We start from the raw sequence: 25448 nt of genomic DNA, 5'->3' as shown, positions 1-25448 counted from the left end.
TTGCACGTGTAGACAAAAATAGGCTACTCTGGTATATCTATCTACACTTACAGAGTACAAACTTACAAAGTCAAGGTGGCCCACGGCCTATCTACGCTCCACATTTTCTGCCTCGACGGGTCGCTCATGACTATTCCAGATCGGGCTAGGGCTCTGACGTAGACTTCGGGGAACGACAAGCACCATTAATGCAGGCGCGGATTGGCCTTGAAACCCTGCGAGACCGCTAAAACACCGCAGCCTCATTAGTCTTCGCGTATTCCCACACGGTCACGGACGCGCGAAATCATTTGACGCGACAAGTGAGTAACAGCATATGCATACGCTTTTCTGGTGCGAATTGACGCTAAATAGAGAATTGGACGCGGGAGATGATGTCAGAGAAGGGCAACCTAGGCAAGGCCTAAAAAGCGGAGGGGTGTCCACAGTCCACTTTTCCAGCGCGTGTCAATCTAGATCCAATCAATTCCTCGCATTTTAGGGCCTTTCTCTGCGACGAACGGATTCGAGAACGCATGACATGCGTGTCTTCGGTGCGCGAGATGCACCTCAAGCGTAGTAGGTGCTCTGATCGCCCTCGGCTTCGTCGACTCGCCAACCATGAAAGGAGTCATCCATCCATGCAAAGATGGGCCGCATCATTCTTGACGAGGAGTCGGAGCAAGGTACTCCTTCACGGCTAATGGTGAATAAGCGAGAACCAGAGAAGTATTTCCCAAGGCCGTTCCTCCTCCAGATCTTCGTTTGGCTGTTGGCGAGCCGCAATCCTCTTCGCTTGTCTTTGCCAATGGGGTCTGCTTGGCTGGCTGTGAAAGACTGAGCCCTGCGGATCAACTCCGGTGGACGCGAGCGTTGTTGGGAATGTTGCGACTCCAATTTCAACAGTAGTAATCCAAAAAGCACTGCCTATTTCTGGGCTATTCTGATAGTCCACGCGGAGGCACGACTCCTAAATTCCTAAGGGGCGTCGTATTACGGCATTAATAATAATGTTGTTTCCCGGCGATCGCAGGCCTCAGCGACTGAGAAGGGGCAGGACAAGGAATTAATGAGGATATCACCACATTCCTCTCTCTCCATGAGCCCTTCGGTCCTACAAAACTCTCTATCAGAGTTCAGGCCTCACTGAAATAGTTGTGAACTCTACTGCTGCTGTTTCCAAGTAAACGTGTCCCGAAATCGTAACCAAAGTAACCTTAACATGACTTTTGGAGTTCTCGTGCGGCGTCGAGTGCCAAATTATCATGGTGATCCCGTCTCGCCTCGTCAACCGCTGTAGTAGTATTTGAATGAACAATTCTTTCACCCACCACTCTGTCACTTTTTGATGGTTCTGATTCTGCACTTTGCTTGTCTCTGGCTCAATGTTTTTCCCACTGCAAAAAAAGAAATAATTTCTGGTGCGGAATTGCCATGTAAACCTCATTTACCGGACGGACCGCACCTTTCTTGCCCCGACCGACCGCCTCGCCATCATCCCCACGCCTCTCACACTTCTTTCGCTCCTTGCTCGTCACGTCTCTTTGCCCACTTCACCTGCTGCAGTCTCACGGTGCCTGTGATCTGTTTGATTCACTGATCGAGTTCATATCCCCCAGCGACTCTGGGATTCTCGTGAAGATCCCCGGCTTCCCGGCCTGGCGTGTCGAGGCCTCCGTGTTCACTGAGGGCGACAGCGGACTGCCAGTGAAGCTGAACGACCTCCTCTTTTGCTTTCTTCCTCGTTCACTGGTACATTTCCTCATCTTCCCCATCCGCCGCTCGTACAACCGGACGGTTTCCCTAAACCATCATGTCTACGCCCTCCACTGCTACTGCGACACATCCTACGCATCATCAGCAGCATTACGGATTCCCTCATCACCACCAGCCATACCTACCGACCCCATCGTATCCGACTACGTCCACTCCGCATCTAAATCCTCCTGTCTACCCCTACGCTGTTCCTACAACCACTGCTACCCTTCCTTATACCCAATCTCCGCAGACAACAGCCGCCGCGGCTTCGACGCCAACAACTACCACAACTATGCCGCAGGCCTCGAAACCCACTAGTATGGCCACCTCAACTCAAAATGGGAGGCGGAAAAACCCGGACTGGAACGAGTTCTACAAAAATGGGATACCCAAAGAGGTAATTGTCATTGATGATACACCTCCGCCCGATCAATCTGCCGCCGCGACGCGTCCTTACCCGGCGACATCCACTGCGGCCCCGAATGGCAATGTCCCACAACCTGCGGGTAAGAGACGACGCACCGGTATTGAGACAGCCTACGATCTAGGCTACTATGACCGTCCATCCTTTTCCATAAACCCCCAGCAGTATGGAGACGAGCAATCTACCGGCTCTCTTTCGACGGACCGCACGGCGTCGTTGCATACCACTGCTCCTACATCCATCTCACAAGGAAGCTCTGGTGCCAGCAATGGTACCTACTACGAGGATGCTAACATTGGCCAAAAGCGAAAGCGGGTAGCAACACGAAAGTCTGTGCGGGATCAGCAGAAGAAACTGGAGCAGGAGACAGCAACCGATGCGTTCCTGAGCTACATCCCACCTCCCAAGCCGCCCATAAAGGCCAAGGATGTTCCCGTGCCTGTCGTTCGATCTGTAAGTGTCGATATGTTATTACCCGTTTCTATCCACTAACCCTCGGCAGTATGCGAACAGGGGCGAAAAGGTTGACGATGACGATGGTCATTACATCGTTAATCAAAATACACCGATAACAGATCGATGTGAGTAGCCGGAGCCATGTTCCAATACCAGTCGTACTAACTGGGTCGAGACTCGATTATCAAGCTTCTAGGGCAAGGAACATTCGGCAAGGTTGTCGAAGCTTATGACAAACAGCGAAAGGCTCGCTGTGCTATCAAGATCATCCGCTCCATCCAAAAATACCGTGACGCATCACGTATCGAGCTTCGAGTGCTATCAACATTAGCCTCTAATGACAAGCACAACCGAAACAAATGCATTCATCTGAGGGACTGCTTCGATTACAGAAACCACATCTGTATCGTCACCGACCTCCTCGGTCAGAGTGTCTTTGATTTCCTCAAGGGAAACGGGTTCGTGCCCTTTCCCAGCAGTCAGATCCAGAACTTTGCTCGACAACTCTTCACCAGCGTAGCCTGTAAGTTTCGCGTATACCCTCGATTTGAGCTTGGCTAATCTTGATGCAGTCCTCCACGACCTTAACCTCATTCATACCGACTTGAAGCCCGAAAACATCCTCCTCGTCAAGAATGCATACCAAACCTTTACCTACAACCGCCACATTCCCTCCTCCTCCACTGCGATATCTCGAAACGCTCGTCAAAGGCGGGTTTTGCTTGACAGCGAAATCCGTTTGATTGACTTTGGCTCTGCCACCTTTGACGACGAATATCACTCCTCTGTTGTCTCTACTAGGCACTATCGAGCACCGGAAATCATACTCAATCTCGGCTGGAGCTTTCCATGTGATATCTGGAGTATTGGCTGTATCCTTGTCGAGTTCTTTACCGGTGACGCTCTCTTCCAAACCCATGACAACCTGGAGCATCTTGCGATGATGGAGGCAGTCATTGGAGAGCGAATAGATGCGAAGTTGGTACGACAAGTGATGCAGGGAGGACGAAACGGCAATCAAAATCAAGCAGCCAAGTAAGTCTCTACCCTACGACTACTAGTATGACCTTGCTGACTCTCTAGGTACTTCCTTCGAAACAAGCTCGACTATCCGAATGAGGAGACAACGCGGGCTTCAAAGAAATATGTGCAGGCGATGAAGCGGTTGACGGTTTGTCGTCCCGTCCAAAGTGTCTAGATATGTTGCTAACAATTTCAGGCATTCCTTCCAACAAATACCAAGTTCTACCGGCTATTCCTCGACCTGCTACAGCGCATCTTCGTCTACGACCCAAAGCAGCGCATAACAGCCAAGGATGCCCTCAAGCATCCTTGGTTCAAAGAGTCCATCACAGATGACGGAACTGAGGCGCTACGAATTGGGCAACAGTTACAGCGCAACGGTCAGCAACGCTGAAGGGCCTCGAATGTCATCAGCGTCACAGCATTTGTCGACTTAAAATGGCGAAAGGGCGTTAATCCCGGAGTTTGACATTCTTCTTAATTTGCATTGGATATATCGCCGGTGGCTACGGCACCGGCTCGTTATCGTGTATGGGTACAGTTTCAGTTACGATGGCATCTTTTGGATAATATGTATGGCGTGTTGCCTGTTCCGAGTATAAGGGGCTACCGGGTAGCTCTCCGGGCTATGGAGTTTGCAAAGCCACTGAAGCAATGCCTCAGGGCCCGGGCATTATTATATTCCTGTCACTACGGAGACGAAGACGGATACGGGTATGGATATGGACATGGACATGGTTATTCTATTCGATTATATTGCACAGGGTCGGCCTTGATTTACGGGATGGGCATGTTTACTTCTTTCGTGATATCTACAGCATCACTTCATCGATGCGCTTCACCTTTCATTCTTATGGCATGGTGATATTGACAGGTTGTTTCTTTTTCTTCTGCATAGCCTCCTGGTAGATGCATTATCTGCTTGACTGACGTTGACTGTTTGACTGTGACTTGTAGACAGGTCCTGTTTATATATACCTCCTGTTGTTATACCCTCTATACAAAATTTCTTCACCCACGCCTCGCTCTTAATGTACACTCCTCTTATATCATATCTCAGAACTTGAAATACAAAGCTCCACAACCTCCGTACTCTCATCCCCATCAACCCCCTCCGCAACGTTTCGAAACCCACACTTCTCCATAACCCGCAAACTCGCCGGATTCCCCTTCGAGACAATCGCATACACCCTATCCTTATCCTCCACCTCACCCTCATCTTCACCTTCTTCACCCTCCTTCGACCTTGACCCCTCCCCTCCAACTCCAGCTCCAGATTGACCCTGCCCGTGACCCCTCAAGAACGTAAACCACCACCTCACAACCCCCCTCACAGCCTCACTCGCATATCCCTTCCCCCAAGTCCTCGGAACAAACATGTATCCTATCTCAAACTGTAATTTATTTGAGAGCGGGGACTCCGTCGCGCGGATGCCGACTGTCGCAATGATTTTGTCGGGGACTTCTGCACCAGCACCTGCACCTGCGCCCTCTTGCTTTGAATTCATAGCTTGCACGTGAGAAAGTTCCCGAACTGCAAACACGAGACCTGTTTTCGTTCGATCTTTCTTGACATCACTATTCCCCTTGTCAATCCGCAGCATTGAAGTTGCGCTTTGCGACGAATCTCCCCGTGCTAAATCGGGCTTCTTTTCAGTACCAGCTTCAGCCTTCCCTTCAGCATCCCCCGAAGATGAAGTAGACTCAAGCTCATTAATAAGCGGCTCATCGGTCATCCGTCTAATCCAATTCTCCGTCTCCTTCAGGGATTTATCAGGGACCTTCTGGCGCGACCACTTTATGACGTCGGGCTCCGTGCGGAGTTCGTGGAGCGCTAGGGTGTCGTTTAGGCATAGCGGTGTGAAGTGTAGGCGGGTTGTTTGGTGGGTGAGGTTTTGGTCATGGTTTTTATTCTCGTTCTCGTTTCGAGAGGTAGACAGTGGTTGTGGTGTTGGTTGTTGCGGCATTGACATTGTTGAGGGTTGGATCATGATGATCGGGTGAGCACTGGGCAGACACGTTCTTCTTGTGATGGAGAGAAAGGGACTGAAATGCGTCAATAGACCAGGAAGCGGATTACCTATGCTTTATATACATGACTGCGAATCTATGAATTAGTGGGAAATCGAGTCATACTAGGTGGTATCCAACATCGGAGCCGTTCCGCGAGGGAACTATGGATACCACCATGGACGGCGCCGGAGTGAGTCATTTCTTCAACCGTCAGCAGTAGGTTCCGACTTTATTAATTAACGACATTAATATTGACAATTTAATATGATATTTTCGATATTAGAAATTTACGGAGTAAGTGTCTAGGCAAGAGAGCTAAGATATCATTTGAGCCTTGGCCCACTGCTAATACGAAGTAGCCAATCGTACTTGATAAGATCAGTGGAGAAAATACGGGTTAATCTCTTAATATTCTTATTGGCCATTCTTCAGATTTCTAGATACAGGCATCCTATCCAGTCTGCTGACTATTACTGAACAATTAGTAGGAAATAGTTGCACAGCAAAATCGAACATGGGTATGGGTATGATATGGGTATGATGTCTAACATGATGCACATTGAACATAGGAGACCCAACAGGGGAGTGAAAGACATTAGGAAAATGCATAGGAAATTTGTTGGCCAAGTGTCGACGTGAGTCGAAGCATAACTCTATCGTAAAGGTACAGTTACAGTTTATTATCGGAATTGATATGACTTGTGGGCAAGGGGTGAGGTTGGTGCATGACCGACATCACTGACAGGCACGCGGGCCCGGTTCTTGCGAGATGGAGTCTGCGCGCAGAAGAGGCAGACGTAGACGGATGGAAGATTCGACCGCTCTAGACCGACGCATTTAGTATGCAACCAGTGGCTGCACGATTCACTGCAACACCAGTAAGCTATGGTTGATACGACTTGGAAGAAACAACGTACCATTGAATCATGAGGTGGCCACCGTTATCCATAGAGTTGCAAATGCATCGAGTGCCATTGCTTGGGTTGCTGTATCGGTCGGTGCAAGGGGTCGCGAGATCGGGGTCGGTGATGGTTGTAGGAGACGTATTCGCTTCTCTGGCATCCGAGTCGAGCTCTACGCCAAAGCGGGGAGGAGATGATTGAAGCTGTGTCAACGACTGAAGAGAGCGGTTCGAGCGTGAGCCGAAGCTTGCAAAGGTCTGGGATCGGGGGATCCGTCCTTTATTTTGCAGAACCTTGCGGAGAGCATGTTGGGCATCTCCCGTATCTTCCTCTGCGTCGGCGATACTACCGGGGATGGAAGCGGCGCTACTATATGACAGGTCCGAATGGAGCATTGCAGTTTGCCTCTTCGGTGTCCTTTTCCAGTCATCTAGCGTCGCTTTCAGCGCTGGTCTTCTTGCCGGTCCACGAGGAGCGGTAGCCCAGGGAGAGACTCGGCCTGAGTGAGATGATGTGTAGGAGCCCATTGAAGGTGGTCGTGAACCAGAGTCACTCCGAGCGATATTCGGTCTCCCAGCCTCTGAAAAGGCAAAAGAAGGGTTGCGACTAGATGGAGGGTATTCAGGAAATTCTGCCGAGTCGTACTCGCTCTCTGTGGCGGAGCCGTCCAGATCCATACCACCGACAGGATCTGTCAAACCAGTCGACGCCTCGAGAACTGGCTGCATTTCTGCCTTTGCTCTTCCATCCTTGCCGATCTTCAGGACCACGGACTGAGATCGTCGAGGAAACCCACTGGCCACAGAGTTGGACCGAGGTAGCGGCGCGCGGAGTGGCTTGATCGGAGAGGATCTGCCTTTCGACGGACTCTTCCGAATGCCACTTGCAGAGGACATTGTCCCGCCTGAACCCGGACGGTTTGCACTCACTGCATTGACCGTGAGGCTACGAGTCAAGGTAGGCCTGCTCTGTCGTGGTGTATAGTCATCATCATCTTCATACTCTGAGAGATGGGGATTAACTCCTTGAGCACGTCGAAGCTCTTCTCGCCTGAACTCCTCTGTTTGATGGTGGTACGGTTGACGCTGTCTCGGAAACAGTCGTTTCTCTGGAGTCGGTTGAGTTCCACCGAAGCGACGTGCGGGGGAGCTTAGAAACAAGGCAGGGTCATCTGCCTTGGGTAAGGGAAGTCGAGGGGAGGTTGAAAACGGGGCAGGAAACAGAGCAGCGTCCGTAGGTGCGCCGGAAGACAGAGCGTAGAGGCTGCTGTTGAACTCAGGAAGCTCCATGCCTCCTTCGATGTGAGGCAGTTGCGGGATATGGTATTCTTGTGTAGGATTCGTTGAGCTGACGTGGAAAGTGTCGGTGTTTGCAGAGTCAAAGAGATTGCCCTCTCCCCCAGATAGACCCAAGTCTGCTGTGTGCTGTTCCAGTCCATGATCCCAGAACAGTTTCTGCTGTGGAAAGAAAGGTGACGCTGACGGGTTAATGGTGCCCAACTGGAACGGGTCCGGTGATGATGGTAGGCCTCCAAATAAGCGGGGAGAAGCACCCATCACCCGACTCGGTGTCTCCAAATGCTCCCCTGTCAGACCTGACTCAAGTGGCCGACGCCCTGTATTGCTCAATTCACCAAACTCCGTCACCTTATTCCTTGAGGCGCTACTCGGCGGAGGGGTCTGCATCGAGGCTGCCGACTTGGTCGACTCGACAGTGCGAGAGCCATCTTCGGGTTTCGACGGACGACGTTTCCTGGCAGTCTCAACCTGAGAGCTCAATGGTTTGCCATTAAGTGGTTTTGGAGACCCTGGATCTTGCGTCGACTTTTGTTCTGGCAGTCGGGGAGTGTTCAAGCCGAACCTCTTCGGAGTCCGCAGGAACTCAGGGCTGGAGGCATACGGATCGGAGGTGTCCCATGTAACGCGGGGGTCGAAGAAACTGGATTCGAGCTTTGGGGTTTGGAAGGCAGCGTCGCCGAAGAAGGTCGTGGGAGGAGTCCTCGTCGGGGTCTGAGGTTCACCGTTTGGATAGCTGAAGCTAAAGAGGATGGATGGCTCCATTAGCATTGTACTGCACATCCTGCTAGAATTGCAATACTTAAGGGAATAAAAATCAAACACAGATATTGAACAGAAAGAAAGAAAAGAAAAAAGAAAAGAAAAGAAAAGAAAAAGAAAAAGAAAAAGAAAAAGAAAAAGAAAAAGAAAAAGAAAGAGTAGGACCGAGAAGAGGGAAGAGCGGCCGGCTGGAGCAGATCTACTACTAAAGACCGATATGTGTGTATGACAACGAACATACCTGTGGATAGGCTGATCCCAACTCATGTCAGCAACGGTGTAGTCTGCTCCTAGCAACCATTCAAGTCAAGCTGCCAGGCAACCCTTTGTTCGGAAGTCGTCCACCGTCAGGAATGTTCGAGGGGCGGGTCGATGGAAGGGAGACGGACGAATGTATGCCTCCTCCACAAGGTCATTGAAGTTCAGCGAACGGGCGTCGAGACCGGGGCTCTGGAAGCGAGAGGAGGAGAGAGAAGGAATGTCAGGGAGCAAAAAAAAAAGAAAAACAATTTAGAGCATGGTCCTGTAAAGCGAAGTCGAGGTAGGTAGGTAGGAGGACGAGGATAAAGAGGGGGAGGAGAGAGGGTCGAGGGATCGGTCGAGGCTGGCTGGCAGAGGAGGAACGACTCCTGGACAAAGGGAGGAGAGTCGTGGGAGGAGTGTTGTTTCTGGAGCCGCCTGGCACCGGATTCCAGATCTTCAGAATTGACAGCAGTATAATCACCGTGAAAAGAAGAGAAGAAGAGAAGGAGAAATTTGTGTTTTCGTTTTCCTCTGTTTGTAAGGTTTGGTAATAATTTGACGGTTTTGCTTTTACATCCGCAGATCCACTCAACTGCGTCAAGTTTTAGACTGCTTGGATAGACTGCAGTGTGCCAGGAGCAGGATGCCAGGAACAGGATTATATTAGTTTATCTATACCAGGGTCAAAGTCACGGCCAGCCCGACGCCGCTGCTCGCTAGAGTTACTCGAGTCGCTAGAGCTGCCTGTGGGGAAGCCGTGGTGCCTAATCTATACTCGGAGTATACCTCAAAGGAGTACGTCTACGACTGTGAATGGCTGTCGGAACTGATTCTTTGAGATATCCTGGACCAGCACAGAGCCAAAAAGGAGGAGGAATAGTAGGCGACGCATATGCCCCTTGGAGAGCGATTGTGAGCAATAATTGGATCGCAGAACAAGGAACAGTTTCCGTGGGTCGCCTGGCTCCATGGGATTGATCCATCACGGCCACTCTGCCAGTCTGCGACCTGCCGTAGTGCCGCTGCTGACGCCGGCCCTGCCAACTTGCAGCTGCGGTGCCAACTCGAAAGGGGTCGAGACGAACAGACATCTCAGTCTGGTTGATCACCGCAAAAGGACTATCTGTAAAACAGTCTACAGAGAGATCAAGGGATAAGGACAAAATCCCCCGACGGTCCAGACTGCATTTGCAGCCTCGATCACGATCCTGACCTGCTTACGAGAATTTATACTGTTGGACTAGTGTCTGGCACTGGATCCCTTCAGCTCCAGCGAGTCCAGCCTCAGCCTCATGAGTCTTGGGGTAATTTCACGGCTGGAGGATGACGACATTGCCCCGGCTTCGAGATCGGGGTCGTGAAGCCTGACAGACAACGCTGCGGCGATTTATATCCTCTGGTGATTTGCGGTGTCTACTAATAATCTTCAATTTCATGTTCAGATACAATTTCAACTTGCGCTTCAGCGCTTATTCCTGAACCCTGAAGTCCGTGATCTGGCCATCGGACAAGGCGAGCTCCGCGCTAGTCCTTCATTTCATCACACCCTCCGTTTCCTCTTGCAGTTAGACGATGCCCTGCTTTAAGCAATCACAGCGTCCATCCTGGAGCACACAATCGTCGTAATCTTGAAAATCATGCTTGTCCCGGTGCTCTGCGATAAAAATTGCAACCCCCGCCCTCCCAACCAGATCTAAGTTCCAGTGAAACTGGGGAAATCGGAGATTGACTTTCGACTTCCGAGGCTAAATTGAGACGGACCTGTTCTGTCTCAGGGACTGCCATACTCCTGCTCTTTGGCACATGAAAGTGGGCACTGGATAGCGCAAACGACCCCTGTCAAGCTAGCCACAGTCGAACCTACTAGGGAGCCCCGGCCTTGGCGTGTAACTCGACCCGTTGGTCGAGCGACCTTTGTTTGATCCAGAGTTGTATCCCAACTTTCAGACTGGTTTCTGTCTCAGGGTCATCTGGAGTTCGGTCCTCTATCGAGTTGGACTCATGTGAAGGGACAATTGCTGAGCCACAGCTCTCAGGCACAAACGGTACCTGAACGCCACACGACCCCTCCACCTGAGTCATCCAGATCCAACAACGATCGGCCTTGGTGAAAGCCTTGGCAATCAAAGAGTCTTTTCAACTTCCCCTCGCTAGACAGACCATGGCCATTAGATAGTTGGAGAGAGATAGAAATATGCTCATATTAACAGAAAGTGGTACGCTGGCACGTGGCTGCAATGAATGAGCTTTGTCACTCGTCCTGTACTTGACAAAAATAGCAGGAGCCAACAGAGCACTCCATCCACTGAAAGACTCCTCGTAGTCGTTCCAATGCGCTGATATTCACCAGCTCAACATAATACTATATGGGGCTCCTTCTGATGGTCATGATCTGTTTCTTTCTGCAAAACCCCCCTCTTCAACAATATGACTGTCACTCGCCAACGCATCTCTAAACCAGGTCAGCGAGCCCGACCTCGAAGAGCCCCCAAATTCCGCAACCACCAAAGAAAGAACAAGAATCGCATCCAAAATCATGCTTCTCGAGCCGGGCCCCGATTGAAACTAGTTCGTGACCGTGGTCAGACACTGGAAAGGCAGGCCCAGGCACTACTGGCCTCCAAATCGACGACTAACACTACTTTGACAAACCACAAGCACAAGCCAAAGCTCAAGTCCAAAGATGCAGATATCGAAAGTCCCAAACCCAGCTCCCGTGCCGTGAAATACCAAGTCGCTACTCAATGGCCATCGTCAGAGCCCCATGAAATGGTATGTGATCTGTGTCCCAAGATAACCCTTGCATCGCCAACGACCCCTTGCGCGAACCACTCAGAACGAGCATCTCTTGAGCTTGCATTGAAGTCGCTAACAGATATTACACAACAGAACTGTCTTCAAAGAGACCCGTTGCCGGCCAACTATGTCTTCGTCCCCGCAGGAAACGTCTACATTACTCGACACTGTCGAAGTAAAACAAAGGAGTCCCATCGGCTCGTCTATAAAGTTTATGTAAGGAGAATCAAACCCAACTGCTTGCTCATCCCTTGATCTACGCTGCTCTACCTGTCATTTGTCACTACAGCAAGGGAACCCACGACTAACAACCTATCCCCAGGACAACACGGGAATGAAAGCGCTAGGCATCCGCGTCCCCAAAGATGTACACAACACCGTCCTTCAATCCGCCAAAGAAACAGCCGAGTCGCGCGCAGCAGCCGTCAAGCTTCGCGATGAGAAAGATCTCGCTCACTCGCGAGAGCTCCTCCGCCTGCAGTTCCCACTTATGCCAGACGAGGCCCTAGAAACTATTCTCCAACATGCCTTCCTCAAGGGCTCTGGGCGCGTGGGGAGGACGTCAACGACCTCGGATAGACATAAGGGCATCCTAGCAGTGGAGGCGCATATACGACACAAGCATACACCGTACGATCAGCTCCTCCGCGATGGCAAGGATCGAGAAATAGCGAGGGAAACGGTCTGGCCTACGGTTCAAGCTATTCGAGCTGCCTGGACGGGCCAGGGAGAGGGTGTGAGACCGAAGCGTCTTTCTTTGCGCAGCCAAAGTGATTGAATTTTTCTGATGCTCCCTAGTCTTCTTTTACTCGCTTTTTGTTTAGAGTTTCTGGAAACCCGTATGTTTTGCATGGCCTGGATAAGATTCATTTAATTTTTGATCTTACGATACCATGAGGAATATGAGAGACATTTGCAATTTAGCATGCATAGAGTACCAAGTCAGTATTTATTAATATGAGCAACTAGCAATAAATGATAAGAAGATGAGCATATACGGAAAGTACGCAATCAAGCCTAGCTTGATACCTCTTTCGATCGTGGCCGAAACCGATTCATCAACGCAGACGACAACCATACCTTCGCCGAAGGCCCATCCACACACTCCGCCCACCCAAATTGAGGATGCTTCTCATTCGAAGTCAAAGCCACCCCACTCACAACCTCCTCCCGCAAAACATCCTGCATGTATACCAACCTGGTATGCAAATCCCTGTATATCTCAAACGGCGTCTGAATCTCGTCTTCAAGAAGCAGCATAATCGAGACCCGGTCGTGGCCGGCTCTGAGAGGGGCATGCGAGTTACAGAACTCTTTTGTGATGAGCCGTCTACTCACGACGTCGAGTATTGCTTCGACAATGTCGAGTGTTGTTGCGGTATCTTCAGGGTTGTGTAGGATGTCGAGCAGGAGCACTTTGTTGGGCTGGTCGTCGCTGACGTCCAATCCGTGACGGCGGAGGCGCTCGGTGCGTGCTAGGTTGGCCTCTGTTGTAGTAAGATCTTGGCCAGGGTCATTGGGGCACCTTGAGTCAGGCTGGTTGGACACTTCTGTTGTTGTGGTGGATGAACACATGGTGAGTTTTCAAGCAGATCTAGTATCTGGTGTTGAGGTAGAAAGAGTCTTTTAGTAAGACTCGAATATCACAAGCTGGAAAAAAAACCAGGCAGGTACTTATAACAAATTTGCTCTGAGGATTCTGATTCCAAAGGCAGTATGAGACGGATAAAGGCCTTTGGTATATCATTGTGTGCGCATCTTATCTTCTGTTTGGGAGAGGTCATTGTTATGGCAATTGCATGATACTTCGAAACTCGAAGTTGAAAAGCCATTCACGGGTTGTTATGGCCGTCTGAAAGCGTGTCGACTCTGTGCTATTCGATCTGTTAGCAAGTCCTGGACCAGCGAGTAGATGATCTATGACCATATTCGCCGCGCATAGGTAGTTTCAGAGCTAGAGATTCGTATGGCAGCCGTAAAGCGTCTTGGTGGTTTGAGGAGTACCACTGCAAACCAGGAAGGCACGATGTTGGACCAGTTGCTTGTCATGAGTAGTTGTATTCTGTACCTCCTCTTAGATATCCATCCATCTACCATCATACTCCATAAGGCTTCCCAGTGCTGACTTAGGCCTAGCCTCCAGGCTAGAGACCTTCAGAGTTTTCCGTGGAGCTCATCCTGCCTATTGTACGCTTGCCCTAAGCTCACCCGCGCGACACCCAACCTACCTCTGCCCCCGGTAGAAGCCACTGGCTGTCTCGGAAATAATGAACCCTGTTCAGTTGTGAGATATCTCGCGTACGTGTGATTCATTCCGCGGGCTGTTAAACAGTAGATGTGATGTTGTTAGAATGCAGTCAGGTTACTAAGGTAAGTGGTTTCTTTGTTGATAGAGGTGGTGACACAAGTCAGATTATAGATCACTCAGTAATTTAGGTTCTCTGGAAGTCCAGCTGACTCTAATTTGCAAACAAGCTGCTTTTAAAATTACCCGGAGACTTATAGTGTACAAAGGATATTGCAAAAGCCAGGTGAAATGAGCCAGCTGCAAGTTATTTATAACACAACACCCAAGGAATATCCCATAACTCACAACATTTCTGACTCCAGCTCTTGGTAGACTGTGCCATAAATCATTCACACTATTGTGCCCGCCCAAAAATGCAGACCATCAAGAGTCTCTGGGTGCAGACATTCCCCTCAAGCCCACCCTGACCTCTGCCACACTCCCTCCCCAAACGGGCAAGGTCATCATCATCATCATCATCATCATCATCACGGGCAGCACCTCCGGCCTGGGCTTCGAGCTCACACGAGTTATCTACAAAGCTGGCGCCACAGTGTACATTGCCGCTCGGAACGAAAGCAAAGCCAGAGCAGCAATCCAAGCCATCGCCACCTCCCCGACAACGACCGCGACCGACGACCACAACCGCGCCGGGCAAAATGTGCTTCCTCCGCCTCGATCTCGCCGCTGCACACCATCAAGCCTTTTGTCGAAGCCCTCCCCGCCCAAGAATCCCGCCTAGACCTTCTCATCAACAACACAGGCGTCGCCAGCTTGCCACTCACCACAGCACTGTTCAGAATCTTGAACCGCATCTCGGCACAAACTGCGCAGAACCCTACCTCCTCGCTCAACACCTTGCGCCAATCCTGGTGTCCACCGCACAATCTCCGTCCACGGCCGCCAACAGCGTCCGCGTCATCTGGAAAGCAGCAGCATGCTAATTGATCTCACGGCGCCGCAGTCTGGAACCCGCCCGACCGACATCGAGCCTCCTTCCCAAACATAAACCTCAACTACGTACTCAGAAAGATGGGGAACTGGTTCCTGGCCGCGCGGCTGGCGAAGCAGCTAGGGAGCCAGGGTGCTGTGAGCATCACACAAAACCCAGGCAAGATCTACACGTCGATCTTCGACAATGCGCCGCGCCCCACGGTGCTGCTGTCGTGGCCGGTTTACTATACGCCGGAGCAGGGAATCAATACGACGCTGTGGGCGGGATTCAGCGAGGGCGTGACGGTCGCGCATGGAGGGAGGTTCGTGGTTCTATTTGGCAGGTGGCATCCGTGCCCTAGTAAGGACTTGTTGGAGGCTATAAGGGATAAGGAGGAGGGCGAGGGTGACAGTGCAAGGAGGGATACGCAAAGGAATTTGAGGAGTGATGTGATCAGGTTACGAGTGAGTTTGGTTAATCTATTCTTTCCTTTCATCTAGCAGTACTACCAGAAGGATGTTGGACCAGTGGTGGTGCTATCGTAGCTGCAGCGCCACAAGGGCTGCAGTGCCGGCGGCCATGATAGAATAGCATATGGTTAAGAAAAATATCCAAGATACGAAAAAGGCTTGCTGGAGTACTGCTATCCATACTTGGGCTTGGAAACCTTACTTCCTAAAGCGGACTTAGGGCTAGCCCTCAAAGCTGGCAACCTTCGGAGATTTTCATGAAGCTCCGCGGAGTCCCTTTGGCTCAACCCCAGCGCAAACATCGCGAATTCCCCAGCGCAATGGACATCTCCGACCTTATCGAGCCGCCGCAAAAGCGCGTCAAGACGGAAAATGCTCCCAGCACAGACGAAGTCGTTGTTTCCGCCGGCGGGCCTCCTCCGCAGCCGCAGACCGTGACCGAGACCGAGACCGAAGATCAGTCGGCGAGGGAACTCGAGGTCGGGATTACCGAGTTTGTCAGCGCGGATAATGAGGGGTTTGCGGGGATATTGAAGAAACGGTAGGACTACTTTGTAGGGCAGGAATAAAGTTTGCGTGCTAATTGAGTCTTCAGATACACGGATTTCCTTGTCAACGAGATTTTGCCGAACGGGAAAGTCTTGCATTTGCAAAGCAGCATGGCGCCGAATACGAATAAGGATGGGGATACACCCGTGCCTGTGCAGGAAGAGAAGACCACGGAATCAGAAACTCCGGCAGAGGAGTCGCCGGCTCCTGTTGAGTTTCAATTGACGCAGGAGGACGCAACGCTTATGGATGAGCTCTTCGGTGCCCAACATGTTCCAATGATCGTGTCGCTACATAAGAAAGCAGCGTCGAACCCGAAAGCCAAGCCCAGCGATCTGGGAAGACTGAACACCATTGTGGTTAACGACCGCGACCAGCGCATCAAAATGCATCAGGCGGTTCGTCGGATCTTCAACTCGCAGCTCGAGTCATCAACGGACAGCGATGGGACGATGGTTATCTCGGTTGCTGCAAACCGCAACAAGAAGAATATCCAGGGTGGACGTGGAAGCGGACGTGATCGTGGGCGCGTGAATTGGGATGAACTGGGAGGACCATACTTGCACTTTACGATCTACAAGGAGAACAAGGACACCATGGAGGTCATCTCATTCATTGCCCGCACATTGAAGATGAATCCGAAATCCTTCCAGTTTGCAGGCACCAAAGACCGGCGCGGAGTGACTGTGCAGAGAGCATGTGCCTATCGTCTGCAGGCCCATCGCCTGGCGAACCTCAACCGGACGCTGCGCAACGCCGTTGTCGGAGACTTCGAGTACCAACCACACGGCCTCGAGCTAGGAGATCTCTCCGGAAACGAATTCGTCGTAACCCTGCGCGAGTGCGACATCCCTGGCGTTAACCCTCAGGACAGCGAAACCGCCGTAACGAAGGCAAAGGACCTCGCGACTACCGCACTCAGGAACCTTCACCAGCGAGGCTACTTCAACTACTACGGTCTCCAGCGCTTCGGAACATTCGCAACCCGCACCGATACAGTTGGCCTCAAGATCCTCCAAGACGACTACAAAGGTGCTTGCGAGGCAATCCTCGACTACAGCCCGCACGTGCTTGCCGCCTCACAAGCAGGCCACACCTCCACAGTCAACATCAGCTCCGACGACAAGGCACGAGCACAGGCCATCAACATCTTCCAGACAACCGGCAGCGTCCCCGAAGCCCTCGAAAAGCTGCCCCGCAAGTTCTCCGCAGAATCAAACATCATCCGCCACCTTGGCCGCTCCAAAAACGACCACCTGGGCGCCCTGCAAACCATCCCCCGGAATCTCCGCCTCATGTACGTCCACGCCTACCAATCGCTCGTCTGGAACCTCGCGGCCGGTGAACGCTGGCGTCTCTACGGCGACCGCGTAGTAGAAGGCGACCTCGTCCTCATCCACGAACACCGTGACAAGGACGGCTCGGCCTCAGCCCCCACCACTGCAGAGGCAGCCCCTGAGACCGCAACCGTCGACGCAGACGGCGAGGTCATCATCGCCCCCGCGGCAGGTGACAGCGCCTACGCCGCCGAAGACACGTTCACGCGCGCGCGAGCACTAACAGCCGATGAGGCCGCCAGCGGCAAATACACCATCTTCGACATCGTCCTCCCCCTGCCGGGCTTTGACATCTTCTACCCGCCCAACAAGATGATGGACTTCTATAAGACCTTCATGGCTAGCTCTCGCGGCGGCGGCCTCGACCCTTTCAACATGCGGCGGAAGTGGAAGGACGCGAGTCTGAGCGGGAGTTATCGCAAGGTGCTTAGTCGGATGGAAGGCGGCGAGGGTGCTTCCTCTGTTGATGTGCGGCTGTATGAGAAGGATGATGAGCAGTTTGTTAAGACCGATTTGGAGGTTATGAATGGGAAGGCGGGTGCTGAGACGGGCCAAGGTAGTGGTGGTGATAAGATTGCTGTCGTCCTTAAATTCCAGCTTGGGTCGAGCCAGTATGCGACTATGGCGCTGAGAGAGCTGATGAAGGGGAAGGTTAAGGCTTATAAGCCTGATTTTGGGGGTGGGCGGTAGACTCACTGCTCGCTCAACATAGACCTGATATGTATCTACATGAAAGGCAATGAGGTTACCTGAGAATCGTCTACGCACAGCCCATACGATAACAGTACTGAAGCAACACACTGAACTCCATTCCGCACAAGGATATAAAGTAGCCACATGCATTAGACATAAATACGTAAAGAGTATACTATACCATACTATGAAACTTGTTCCCAGAATTCAAGTCAAATCACGTACTCCCCCGATTCGCCCCCCTCCGCGTCGACGGCTCGCCCTCGAAACTCGAAACCGACGACATATCATCATCCCTTGGACCCCTGTTCCTCATCATCGCCTCACGATCATTAAAGTCCGAAATCACAGATAGCACGTCGTCGTTATCAGCCGGGTGGTCGAATGGTGAGCGGGGTCGACCATCTGCTCCGACAGCTGCAGTTGCAGTAGTCCCCGCAGCAGCAGCAGCCCGCTCCTCAGACGTCCGCCAGTCGAGATCAACATCTCGATCCGTAACCGCGATGCCGACAGCCGCAGCCTCAGCTCCAGCACCTGAACCAGACGGGTGCGGCGGTTGGATCTCGACATCGCTACCGGGCGCGGCGCGGTGCGTGATTGGGACTGGTGGAGGAACGGGCTGGATCTGGGGTGGTAAGAAGGCGGAGGAGGGCGTTTCGAGGTTGCGTGTTGAGATGACGGGTTGTGACTGGCGATTGCGGTTTCGGCGGCGCTGACGGAGAAGAAAGAATGCTATTGCGGCGATTATGGCCGCGCCGACGATGGCTACGGGGACGGCGATGGCGATTTTGGTGTTTGTGCTCATGCCGCTGCCGCCGGAGGAGTCGCCATCATTGCTGTCGTTTTGGCTGTCGGATGAGGTTGAGGTCTCTGAAGTGGAGGTCCAGGTTGCCTCTGTGGATGCTGATAGGTTGGGTAGGGGTGACGTTGACTCTCCAGCTTCTAATGTAGTGGCGGTTGTGCCTACTGTCGTCCCAAAATCATAATCCGTGTATGTGTTTGTGTCTGCGTAGCCCTGGTCCCCTGCGTATGTTTGGCCGACGCCCCAGTCGCCGTTATTGTTGTTGTTGTTGTTGTAATTCTCATCCATCGCTGAGAGATAGGAAAATATCTGAGGGAGCCCCATGTTAGCGTTGCATACTTTATACAGCTTGATGGGGGAGAAGTAGTACTTTTCACCCCCACCCGCTAGATGTAAGATTTCTCAGAACTCTTAGCTCACTCTGCTCTTTCATGCACAAAGATCAGTGATCCAATTATAGTAATTATCTCGGGCAGCCGTATTCGGGCTGACTATCAGTTGACAGCCACTTGCGCCAGTCAGAACCAAGACCCCAAATCAATGACAGGGGAGGAATTCCGACGAAAGAACAAGGGGGAAAGAGGAGAGAAAAGAAAGAAGGACCAGAAAGAAGAAGGGCTCGCGTCGCTGAAAAGAGAAAAGAAGAAGAACCAAAGCTGACATGGCGCAGCGGCTCCAACACGGAGAGCCGTTGCTGGTATAAACTGCTAGTTTATTCCTACAGTGGGCACGGCTGAACACGAAGCGGCATCAGCAATCAGCATCCATTGCCTCAGATGAGCAGTAGGGGGGCGTTGTACAGAATCATAGCGGTAAGACGTTTCGTTCTCCTCTTTTCTCTTTATTCTCTGACTGACGACCTTTCATTTGACGATTGGGATCCCTGCTCGTCGGCCATACTGTCGCTACTAAGCGCCAAACAGACCATGAAACAAGACAGTGTCGCTCTCAGAAAAAATCTGCTTTGTTTCAAGAGCCAAACGAGGCTGTGCTGATCGGCCCGCAAGCTAGTAGCTCTTCCCTCTTGAGGGTGTATGGTCCGTTCGTGAAGGGATTTAGCCTGCGTTGGGCCTGGTTTGGATTCGCTCTAATGGAGTCACAGCCCTGCTGTTGCGCGGCCGTCAGTCGTCAGACATCGAAGTTTGGGGGCCAATCCTCGAGGCGCACGTCTCCACGTTGATCAGTGGGGTAGTCAACGTGGTTTGTGAGCTGGACGTCAGCCATCATAAGCCTTGATGGAGTTCAAATGCCAATGCTGGTGTCAGACTGGTGTAAGCTGGAGTCGCCGTTTCATTGTTGGAGAGACAAAGAGCCGCAGCCTCGTCAAAGGCTCGGCTTGTGCCTCAGGCAGGCCGGCCGACACTTCGTGGAATGCCTACTGCCTAGAAAGGTATAGCGGCATGTCCCCACGACCTTCAAAGCCCACTGCGGCGCCAACAACCAACTGATCTGAATTATTACGAACATGCTCGGAATTATCAGAGTCCTATGGTTTGCGCAGCCTCGTTTAACTGTTGGTCCTCTTTATGCCCGAGTGTCACGAGTAAATGACACCAAAACAATGATGGCCATTGGGAACCTCGGCGAGTTGACCGCCCATGTGGCCTTTGTGGTGAGCTATCCGATCAGCTGCGCTGAGCAGTAAGTGTTGGGAGGCATTGAATTACAGAATCACCAGCATTGGATGTGTGCTCCTGGTTCATGATCTGAAAAACTACATCGACACGTTACTTAGGTGACCGCGGGAGGCTGCTGCTTTCTCTTGCCTTTGTCGCTGGCCTTCCCGTCTAGGCATGCAAACCTTGCAAACACTGGAAACAGTACAAACAGGTGTGCGCCGTGCACTATCTACTCTTTTCTTACCTTTCTACTGATTGCTAGCTCCTCTAGTATCAATAAACGGAATAGCATAATTACGGGATCTGCGAGACATGATCGATCGGCGGCCGCACTGACAAATTACAGCGTCTGGACAGCATAAATGGCGTACGGACTAATCCACCTACACTACCCATGTCTACTCAGTATCCAGTATAGGCCTTTTCGTCCCTTAGCGTTGAGCGTCCCTTGTAGCTCTTCTCGATACCATCTCCAAGGGAATACTGAACGTCTTATGCCAGCTTTATTGGACTCCGAGTGTTTGTATACAGCTGAGGAATAACCGGCCTGTATCAGGCTATCAGCCCAGGGTATTCCCACACCGAGTCTCTGATCTGTCGATCGAATGGAGACTTCCTCAGGGTTACGTGTGTCGAGTCAACCAGATCCGACTGCTTTTTGTTCCCACCCAATCAATAATGTCGCACTCATCCGACTAAGGGCTATCTCTCAGCTCTTTGCATTGTAGTCTTTCCCGCGGGGCCTATCTAGCTGAAAGGTTTATACTCACTTTGAAGGCTCTCCAGGAGTTGCTCAGACGCTCTTTCTTAATTACCTGTTTCTACTGGAATCCCACAATGGTCAGTTGTAAAATAGCACTAGGTTCGCACACCCACCTGGCCGAGGTGAAGAGATGCCATAGCGGCTTAGGCTTATCAACTAAATTTTCGCTGACTCTCCTTGATCGATCAAGCCTTTGGTTCTGGCACTAGTACTAGTAGACTGTAGTATCCTGCGCCCTTGGGTTCCCGAGTCTACTTCTCTGTAGGTTCACGCGGCTGTGCCTGGCGATTAGGGCAGCCAGCCATGAGACGGTGCGGGAAACCCAACTTCCCTGCACACTTAGGATGCGAGAGCGATGAACTTGGTAAACCTGGCTTGAGGGCCCTAAAGATTGAGATAGATTATATACTACTTCGCAGGGGCGTCAATCTACAACACATTGTTCAATCCCAACCCACGCGCGAAGGAGAGATCTTGGAACGAGCGGTGTACTATCTGCAGCCCGCACTAGAAATCTATAGTTTGTAGATCCTCCCAGATCGATCGCTGCAAGGTCCACGAGCCCCATAGGAAAATAATCTACGTGTTTGCCAATCACGATCGTCATGAAGATATTGATAGTGATTCGCGGCTCGCCGACGCGACAGTCTAGGATTTTGTCGATTGCAGCGAGCATTGACGAGTAGGAAAAGCGTTCTTGAAGGAAGTGGAGCGATGAGCTTTTTATATTCACATTGCGAGTACAGATCGGCGAGCTTGAGCTCACTATTAGTATTGAAGCTGCTAAGGGCTGCTCTACCGCAAAAGTTCCTTGCTTGAGTGCAGCTACACTGGCTCCTTATAGATACGGCTCTCTTCTCCTCTGCGCTCCTCAGCACTTGTTCAAAGCTTTCAAACAACTAGAACCCAGGTAAAGCTGCTCGTGAAAACCCGGACAAGAATTTATACTAACGTCGGCTACAATAAAATATAGGCACATAAAGTACCTCAAACCAATTAAAGCAATTCTTGCCCGAACTCCCTTGAATCAAGAAAGGTATTTTCATCTTGCAGCGGCTTGCAGATGAAATGAACTGAACAACATACATGGTTGCTGACTGTCATTTTCAGCATCTATCCACCACCGTGCCTACTATGCATCTGTCATTTATTTTTGCATTGTTCCTGACTGCAACTGGTACTGTTGTAGCTGATGGCAATCCCGGACAGCATGGAAATCCTGGACAGCCTTGCTACGGTGATGATCAGTGCTTCACACCTTCTCGGTGTGTGCCTTCGACCAAGAAATGTGTTTCCTCATTTCTCGATGTCGGGGCTGCCTGTACCTATGATGAGGAGTGTCAAGCTAGTAGTTGCCAAAGTGGGAAGTGCACAGAAGTCCGAGGCGGATTTGGCGCAAAGTGCACAGGGAGCAACCAGTGCAACGCAGGGCTTACCTGCACTCTTGACAACATTTTCGCCAGCTCTAAGATTTGCGAGAATAAAAAGCCGGGTCAAGCATTCACTGATTGTCAGCACGACGACCATTGCAACAATGGAGCAAAGTGCCTCACTTCATTTGAAGGTCTGAAATATTGTGGAAAAGGGCAATGCACGGCAACAGGTCTCTTTTGTACGAGCAGCACCGACTGCTGTAGAGGCCTGACCTGCAGTCCGAAGGGAGAACTCCCGATCCCGACTTGTCAGGAGCCGTAATCGTTTGGTTATGCTTGTTGGTCATATTCATTCGCCATTTGTGGCCTATATATGTAAGAAGGTCCTCAGGTTTTTGTCAGTACGTGCGGGTTTAGATAGCCTTGTTTCTTCATAAGATCATTCTTTCTGCATAAACTTTAATCTCTTTGCTTGATTAGCTTTTACGCCTAGTCTGTGCTCTGCTCGTCATGATAAGCTCATACCTCAACCTAGAGGCTATATCGCCCATACCATTGTACGATGATTAATGAGGAGGGGCAGGTGCCGAGAGGGATATTAGTATTACACATGCGGCCTGGCTTATGCTACCTATTGCATACGCTTCGCCTTCTGGAATGGCAGCCACTCATACTTTCTCTTATTTCTGCATGTCGGGGATAGCTCCCAGCGCTCCGCTATGTTGCAACCACAGTCATGGACGGCACGGTCGGCAGCAAAAGGAGGACATGAAACCCTAGCCCAGGAGTTGGAATCCGGAGAATATGGCGGTAGAAAGGTTGAATCCCGCGTCAGAGCGCAGCTGCTTAACCCAGTTCGAAGGATGGAAGGATACGTTGTCATAATAAGCTTGGATTTTGGCTCCGGCCATCTCCCACAGTGCTGGAGGAGCTGCTCAATGGACAATTCGAAGAAAATAACATCCGTTGAACCTTTAAAAAATACCAAGCAAAAGGATACCATTATGAGTATATATATTATCATAGAGGCTAATAAGTAACTAGTAGTATCATACTAACTTCAAGCTAACATTTGAGATGCTAGGATTTCCGCGGTTGTAAGATCCCTCTAAATTATTGTAGCTGGTCGCTGCTGACGCGGCTTGGCTGGCCATGGCCGGAGCATTTCCGGCCATACCGCTTTCGGCCCAGCTTGCGGGGAACTTTATGATAGCATTTCGTCAGCTTCAACGTTCTCCGAACTTCCCTGTCGTCGCTAATCTCATCGTCTTGCAAAATCGCCTCTCTCTTGCACAATGAGTGGATTCAAGGGTATTATGAAAGATGGCTGGCACCCGAAAGGTCGGGACGGGAAGAAGGAGAGCTGGCGGAACGATTTCAAGGGTGTCAATCAGGTGGTAAGTACTTCGGCGTCTCACATACAACTCTTGCTCTGACCTTCCGTACAGGCTGGATGGATGGGAAAAGGGAGAGACCCGAGAGATGAAGAAAGAGAAAACCACGTCTCCCGGCCTCTCGAATCTCTCAAGGACCCGTCATCTTTCGGCCCGCCTCCAAAACACATCAAATACCATGGCGCTGCGGCGCTTCCGAACGAAACCACCCCGGATCGCAGCGGGATGGGCGCGCCTTTGAGCGAGTCTCAGATCAACAATCAGTATTCACAGAAGCAGCTGGAAGAGGAGGAGGCGAGGCGGCAAGCAGAGGAAGCAGAAGAGGCTGCAAGAAGACCCCCAGTACCATATCGCGCGAATCGAACAGGCATCGACACCAGCACACTCTTACCACCTCCACGACGGGTAGGTGCAGCTACAGAAACGAGACCGCCAGCCCCAAGCCCTAGGCCGAAAACCGGCGCTCCGCCCAGTGTCCCGCCTCGGGTACCACCTCGGACGAATACCTCAACACCGGCCTCACATACGCCCTCTCCCCCCCCTGCGTACTCTCCCAGCCCGCAAGCCTCAGAACAAATTCAGGATAGTTATATAAACCAAGCCGCCACGTCACGTCTCTCCCAAGCGGGCGTCTCCGTTCCGGGTCTCGGTATTGGCAGCAGACCCTCAAACCCGACATCGCCATCCACGGGCTACAACCAAGCGCCGGTGAACGAGCTACAAAGTCGATTTGCTCAGATGAGAACCAATTCCGAGTCAACACCGTCTGCACCTCGTCCTCCGGCAAGACAGCCAACGTCCCCAGCTGCTTCTGGTACAAATGTCGCAAACGCCAAGTCCGCATTCAGCGATTTTCGCGCAAAGCACAGCGATCAGATTGACTCTGGAAAGCAGAAACTCAGTGGGCTCAATCAGAAATACGGCATAACTGAACGGATAAACAGCGCCCTGGATGGCAAATCAGCAAGCTCGGAGCAGGCTCCTCCCATTCCCCCGCATCCAAATCTGAGTCGTACAACGACTTCAAGTACCGACACCGTGTCGTTAGCCCAGAGAAAGGCGCCTCCACCCCCGCCACCCCAGAAGAAGGCCGGGCTACGGTCAGCGCCTGTCAGTACGGGATCACCGGCACCGCCGCCACTTCCGCTCGGTACTAAACCCCGCTGAGCAGGGCTTAAGTCTACATTATAGAGCAGAAATACATCGACGGCGTTTGTTCCTGTACTGTCATATGTAGCGTATCGAAATTATGTAGCATCTCAGTAACTACGGCCGAGTGATTAGCGTCACGTGAGCATGGATGGAATATCGTTCGCTGCTGTGGCATTGGTATTTGCCCTCTGACAAGGCCATTATTTTGTGTCTGTATTTGCGGGAACCGACGACCTTAAAAATTGGGTCTAGATTATGCAGTTCTGTCACTTCTGATAGGAGTGATCCGAGTGACCGAGTCAGCACTCCGTAAGAACTTAAGAAGTCCATCCTGTTGACGCACCCCACGAAGTTGGAACGCGTGGAGAACAGTCGCGGACACGCGCGCGGTTCCCGTTGTTGTCAGACCCGTTCGGAAGTTTCT

The 25448-nt window shown here is 51.4% G+C and overlaps 10 protein-coding genes across 10 annotated transcripts; 7 read left to right on the top strand and 3 right to left on the bottom strand.

The window, feature by feature from the left end:
- Positions 1-1792: 1792 nt before the first annotated feature.
- BDV17DRAFT_297060 (putative protein kinase (Lkh1)) lies at positions 1793-4597 on the top strand (the record flags this gene model as incomplete). Its single annotated transcript, XM_073763422.1, has 6 exons — positions 1793-2614; positions 2664-2742; positions 2793-3140; positions 3190-3652; positions 3701-3788; positions 3837-4597. 6 exons carry the CDS (start codon positions 1793-1795, stop codon positions 4032-4034), a joined length of 1998 nt encoding a protein of 665 aa, XP_073621405.1. The 3' UTR covers positions 4035-4597.
- Positions 4598-4689: 92 nt separating this feature from the next.
- On the bottom strand, positions 4690-5613 carry BDV17DRAFT_286263 (GNAT family N-acetyltransferase; the record flags this gene model as incomplete). The annotated part of the gene is made up of 1 exon (XM_073760868.1): positions 4690-5613. The coding sequence occupies one exon, from the start codon at positions 5611-5613 to the stop codon at positions 4690-4692; it is 924 nt and encodes a 307-aa protein (XP_073621404.1).
- Positions 5614-6051: 438 nt separating this feature from the next.
- On the bottom strand, positions 6052-9462 carry BDV17DRAFT_249594 (PHD finger domain protein). The gene is made up of 3 exons (XM_073756237.1): positions 8854-9462; positions 6571-8592; positions 6052-6520 (listed from the first exon to the last, which is right to left on the bottom strand). The coding sequence occupies exons 1-3, from the start codon at positions 8877-8879 to the stop codon at positions 6334-6336; spliced, it is 2235 nt and encodes a 744-aa protein (XP_073621403.1). The 5' UTR covers positions 8880-9462; the 3' UTR covers positions 6052-6333.
- A 1358-nt stretch (positions 9463-10820) lies between these two features.
- On the top strand, positions 10821-12589 carry BDV17DRAFT_10071 (DUF2293 domain-containing protein). Its single transcript, XM_073753677.1, has 3 exons — positions 10821-11627; positions 11745-11867; positions 11974-12589. The coding sequence occupies exons 1-3, from the start codon at positions 11283-11285 to the stop codon at positions 12427-12429; spliced, it is 924 nt and encodes a 307-aa protein (XP_073621402.1). The 5' UTR covers positions 10821-11282; the 3' UTR covers positions 12430-12589.
- Positions 12590-12668: 79 nt separating this feature from the next.
- Positions 12669-13226, bottom strand: BDV17DRAFT_286260 (uncharacterized protein; the record flags this gene model as incomplete). The annotated part of the gene is made up of 1 exon (XM_073760867.1): positions 12669-13226. One exon carries the CDS (start codon positions 13224-13226, stop codon positions 12669-12671), a length of 558 nt encoding a protein of 185 aa, XP_073621401.1.
- A 765-nt stretch (positions 13227-13991) lies between these two features.
- BDV17DRAFT_278726 (uncharacterized protein) lies at positions 13992-15455 on the top strand (the record flags this gene model as incomplete). Its single annotated transcript, XM_073759584.1, has 5 exons — positions 13992-14021; positions 14357-14493; positions 14541-14830; positions 14903-15277; positions 15373-15455. 5 exons carry the CDS (start codon positions 13992-13994, stop codon positions 15453-15455), a joined length of 915 nt encoding a protein of 304 aa, XP_073621400.1.
- A 207-nt stretch (positions 15456-15662) lies between these two features.
- Positions 15663-17918, top strand: BDV17DRAFT_278725 (pseudouridine synthase PUS7; the record flags this gene model as incomplete). Its single annotated transcript, XM_073759583.1, has 2 exons — positions 15663-15883; positions 15938-17918. The coding sequence occupies 2 exons, from the start codon at positions 15663-15665 to the stop codon at positions 17916-17918; spliced, it is 2202 nt and encodes a 733-aa protein (XP_073621399.1).
- Positions 17919-18139: 221 nt separating this feature from the next.
- Positions 18140-19407, top strand: BDV17DRAFT_249588 (uncharacterized protein). Its single transcript, XM_073756236.1, has 3 exons — positions 18140-19032; positions 19144-19231; positions 19385-19407. The coding sequence occupies exon 1, from the start codon at positions 18668-18670 to the stop codon at positions 18905-18907; it is 240 nt and encodes a 79-aa protein (XP_073621398.1). The 5' UTR covers positions 18140-18667; the 3' UTR covers positions 18908-19032; positions 19144-19231; positions 19385-19407.
- On the top strand, positions 19011-20003 carry BDV17DRAFT_249584 (uncharacterized protein). Its single transcript, XM_073756235.1, has 2 exons — positions 19011-19032; positions 19144-20003. The coding sequence occupies exon 2, from the start codon at positions 19500-19502 to the stop codon at positions 19716-19718; it is 219 nt and encodes a 72-aa protein (XP_073621397.1). The 5' UTR covers positions 19011-19032; positions 19144-19499; the 3' UTR covers positions 19719-20003.
- A 3593-nt stretch (positions 20004-23596) lies between these two features.
- BDV17DRAFT_249581 (uncharacterized protein) lies at positions 23597-25296 on the top strand (the record flags this gene model as incomplete). The annotated part of the gene is made up of 2 exons (XM_073756234.1): positions 23774-23875; positions 23927-25039. The coding sequence occupies 2 exons, from the start codon at positions 23774-23776 to the stop codon at positions 25037-25039; spliced, it is 1215 nt and encodes a 404-aa protein (XP_073621396.1).
- Positions 25297-25448: the final 152 nt, after the last annotated feature.

This window comes from Aspergillus undulatus (genome assembly GCF_047715775.1).
Source record: "Aspergillus undulatus strain CBS 261.88 unplaced genomic scaffold BDV17scaffold_1, whole genome shotgun sequence".
In the NCBI taxonomy this organism is placed as follows: domain Eukaryota; kingdom Fungi; phylum Ascomycota; class Eurotiomycetes; order Eurotiales; family Aspergillaceae; genus Aspergillus; species Aspergillus undulatus.
This window is presented reverse-complemented; position numbering and strand designations above follow the sequence as displayed.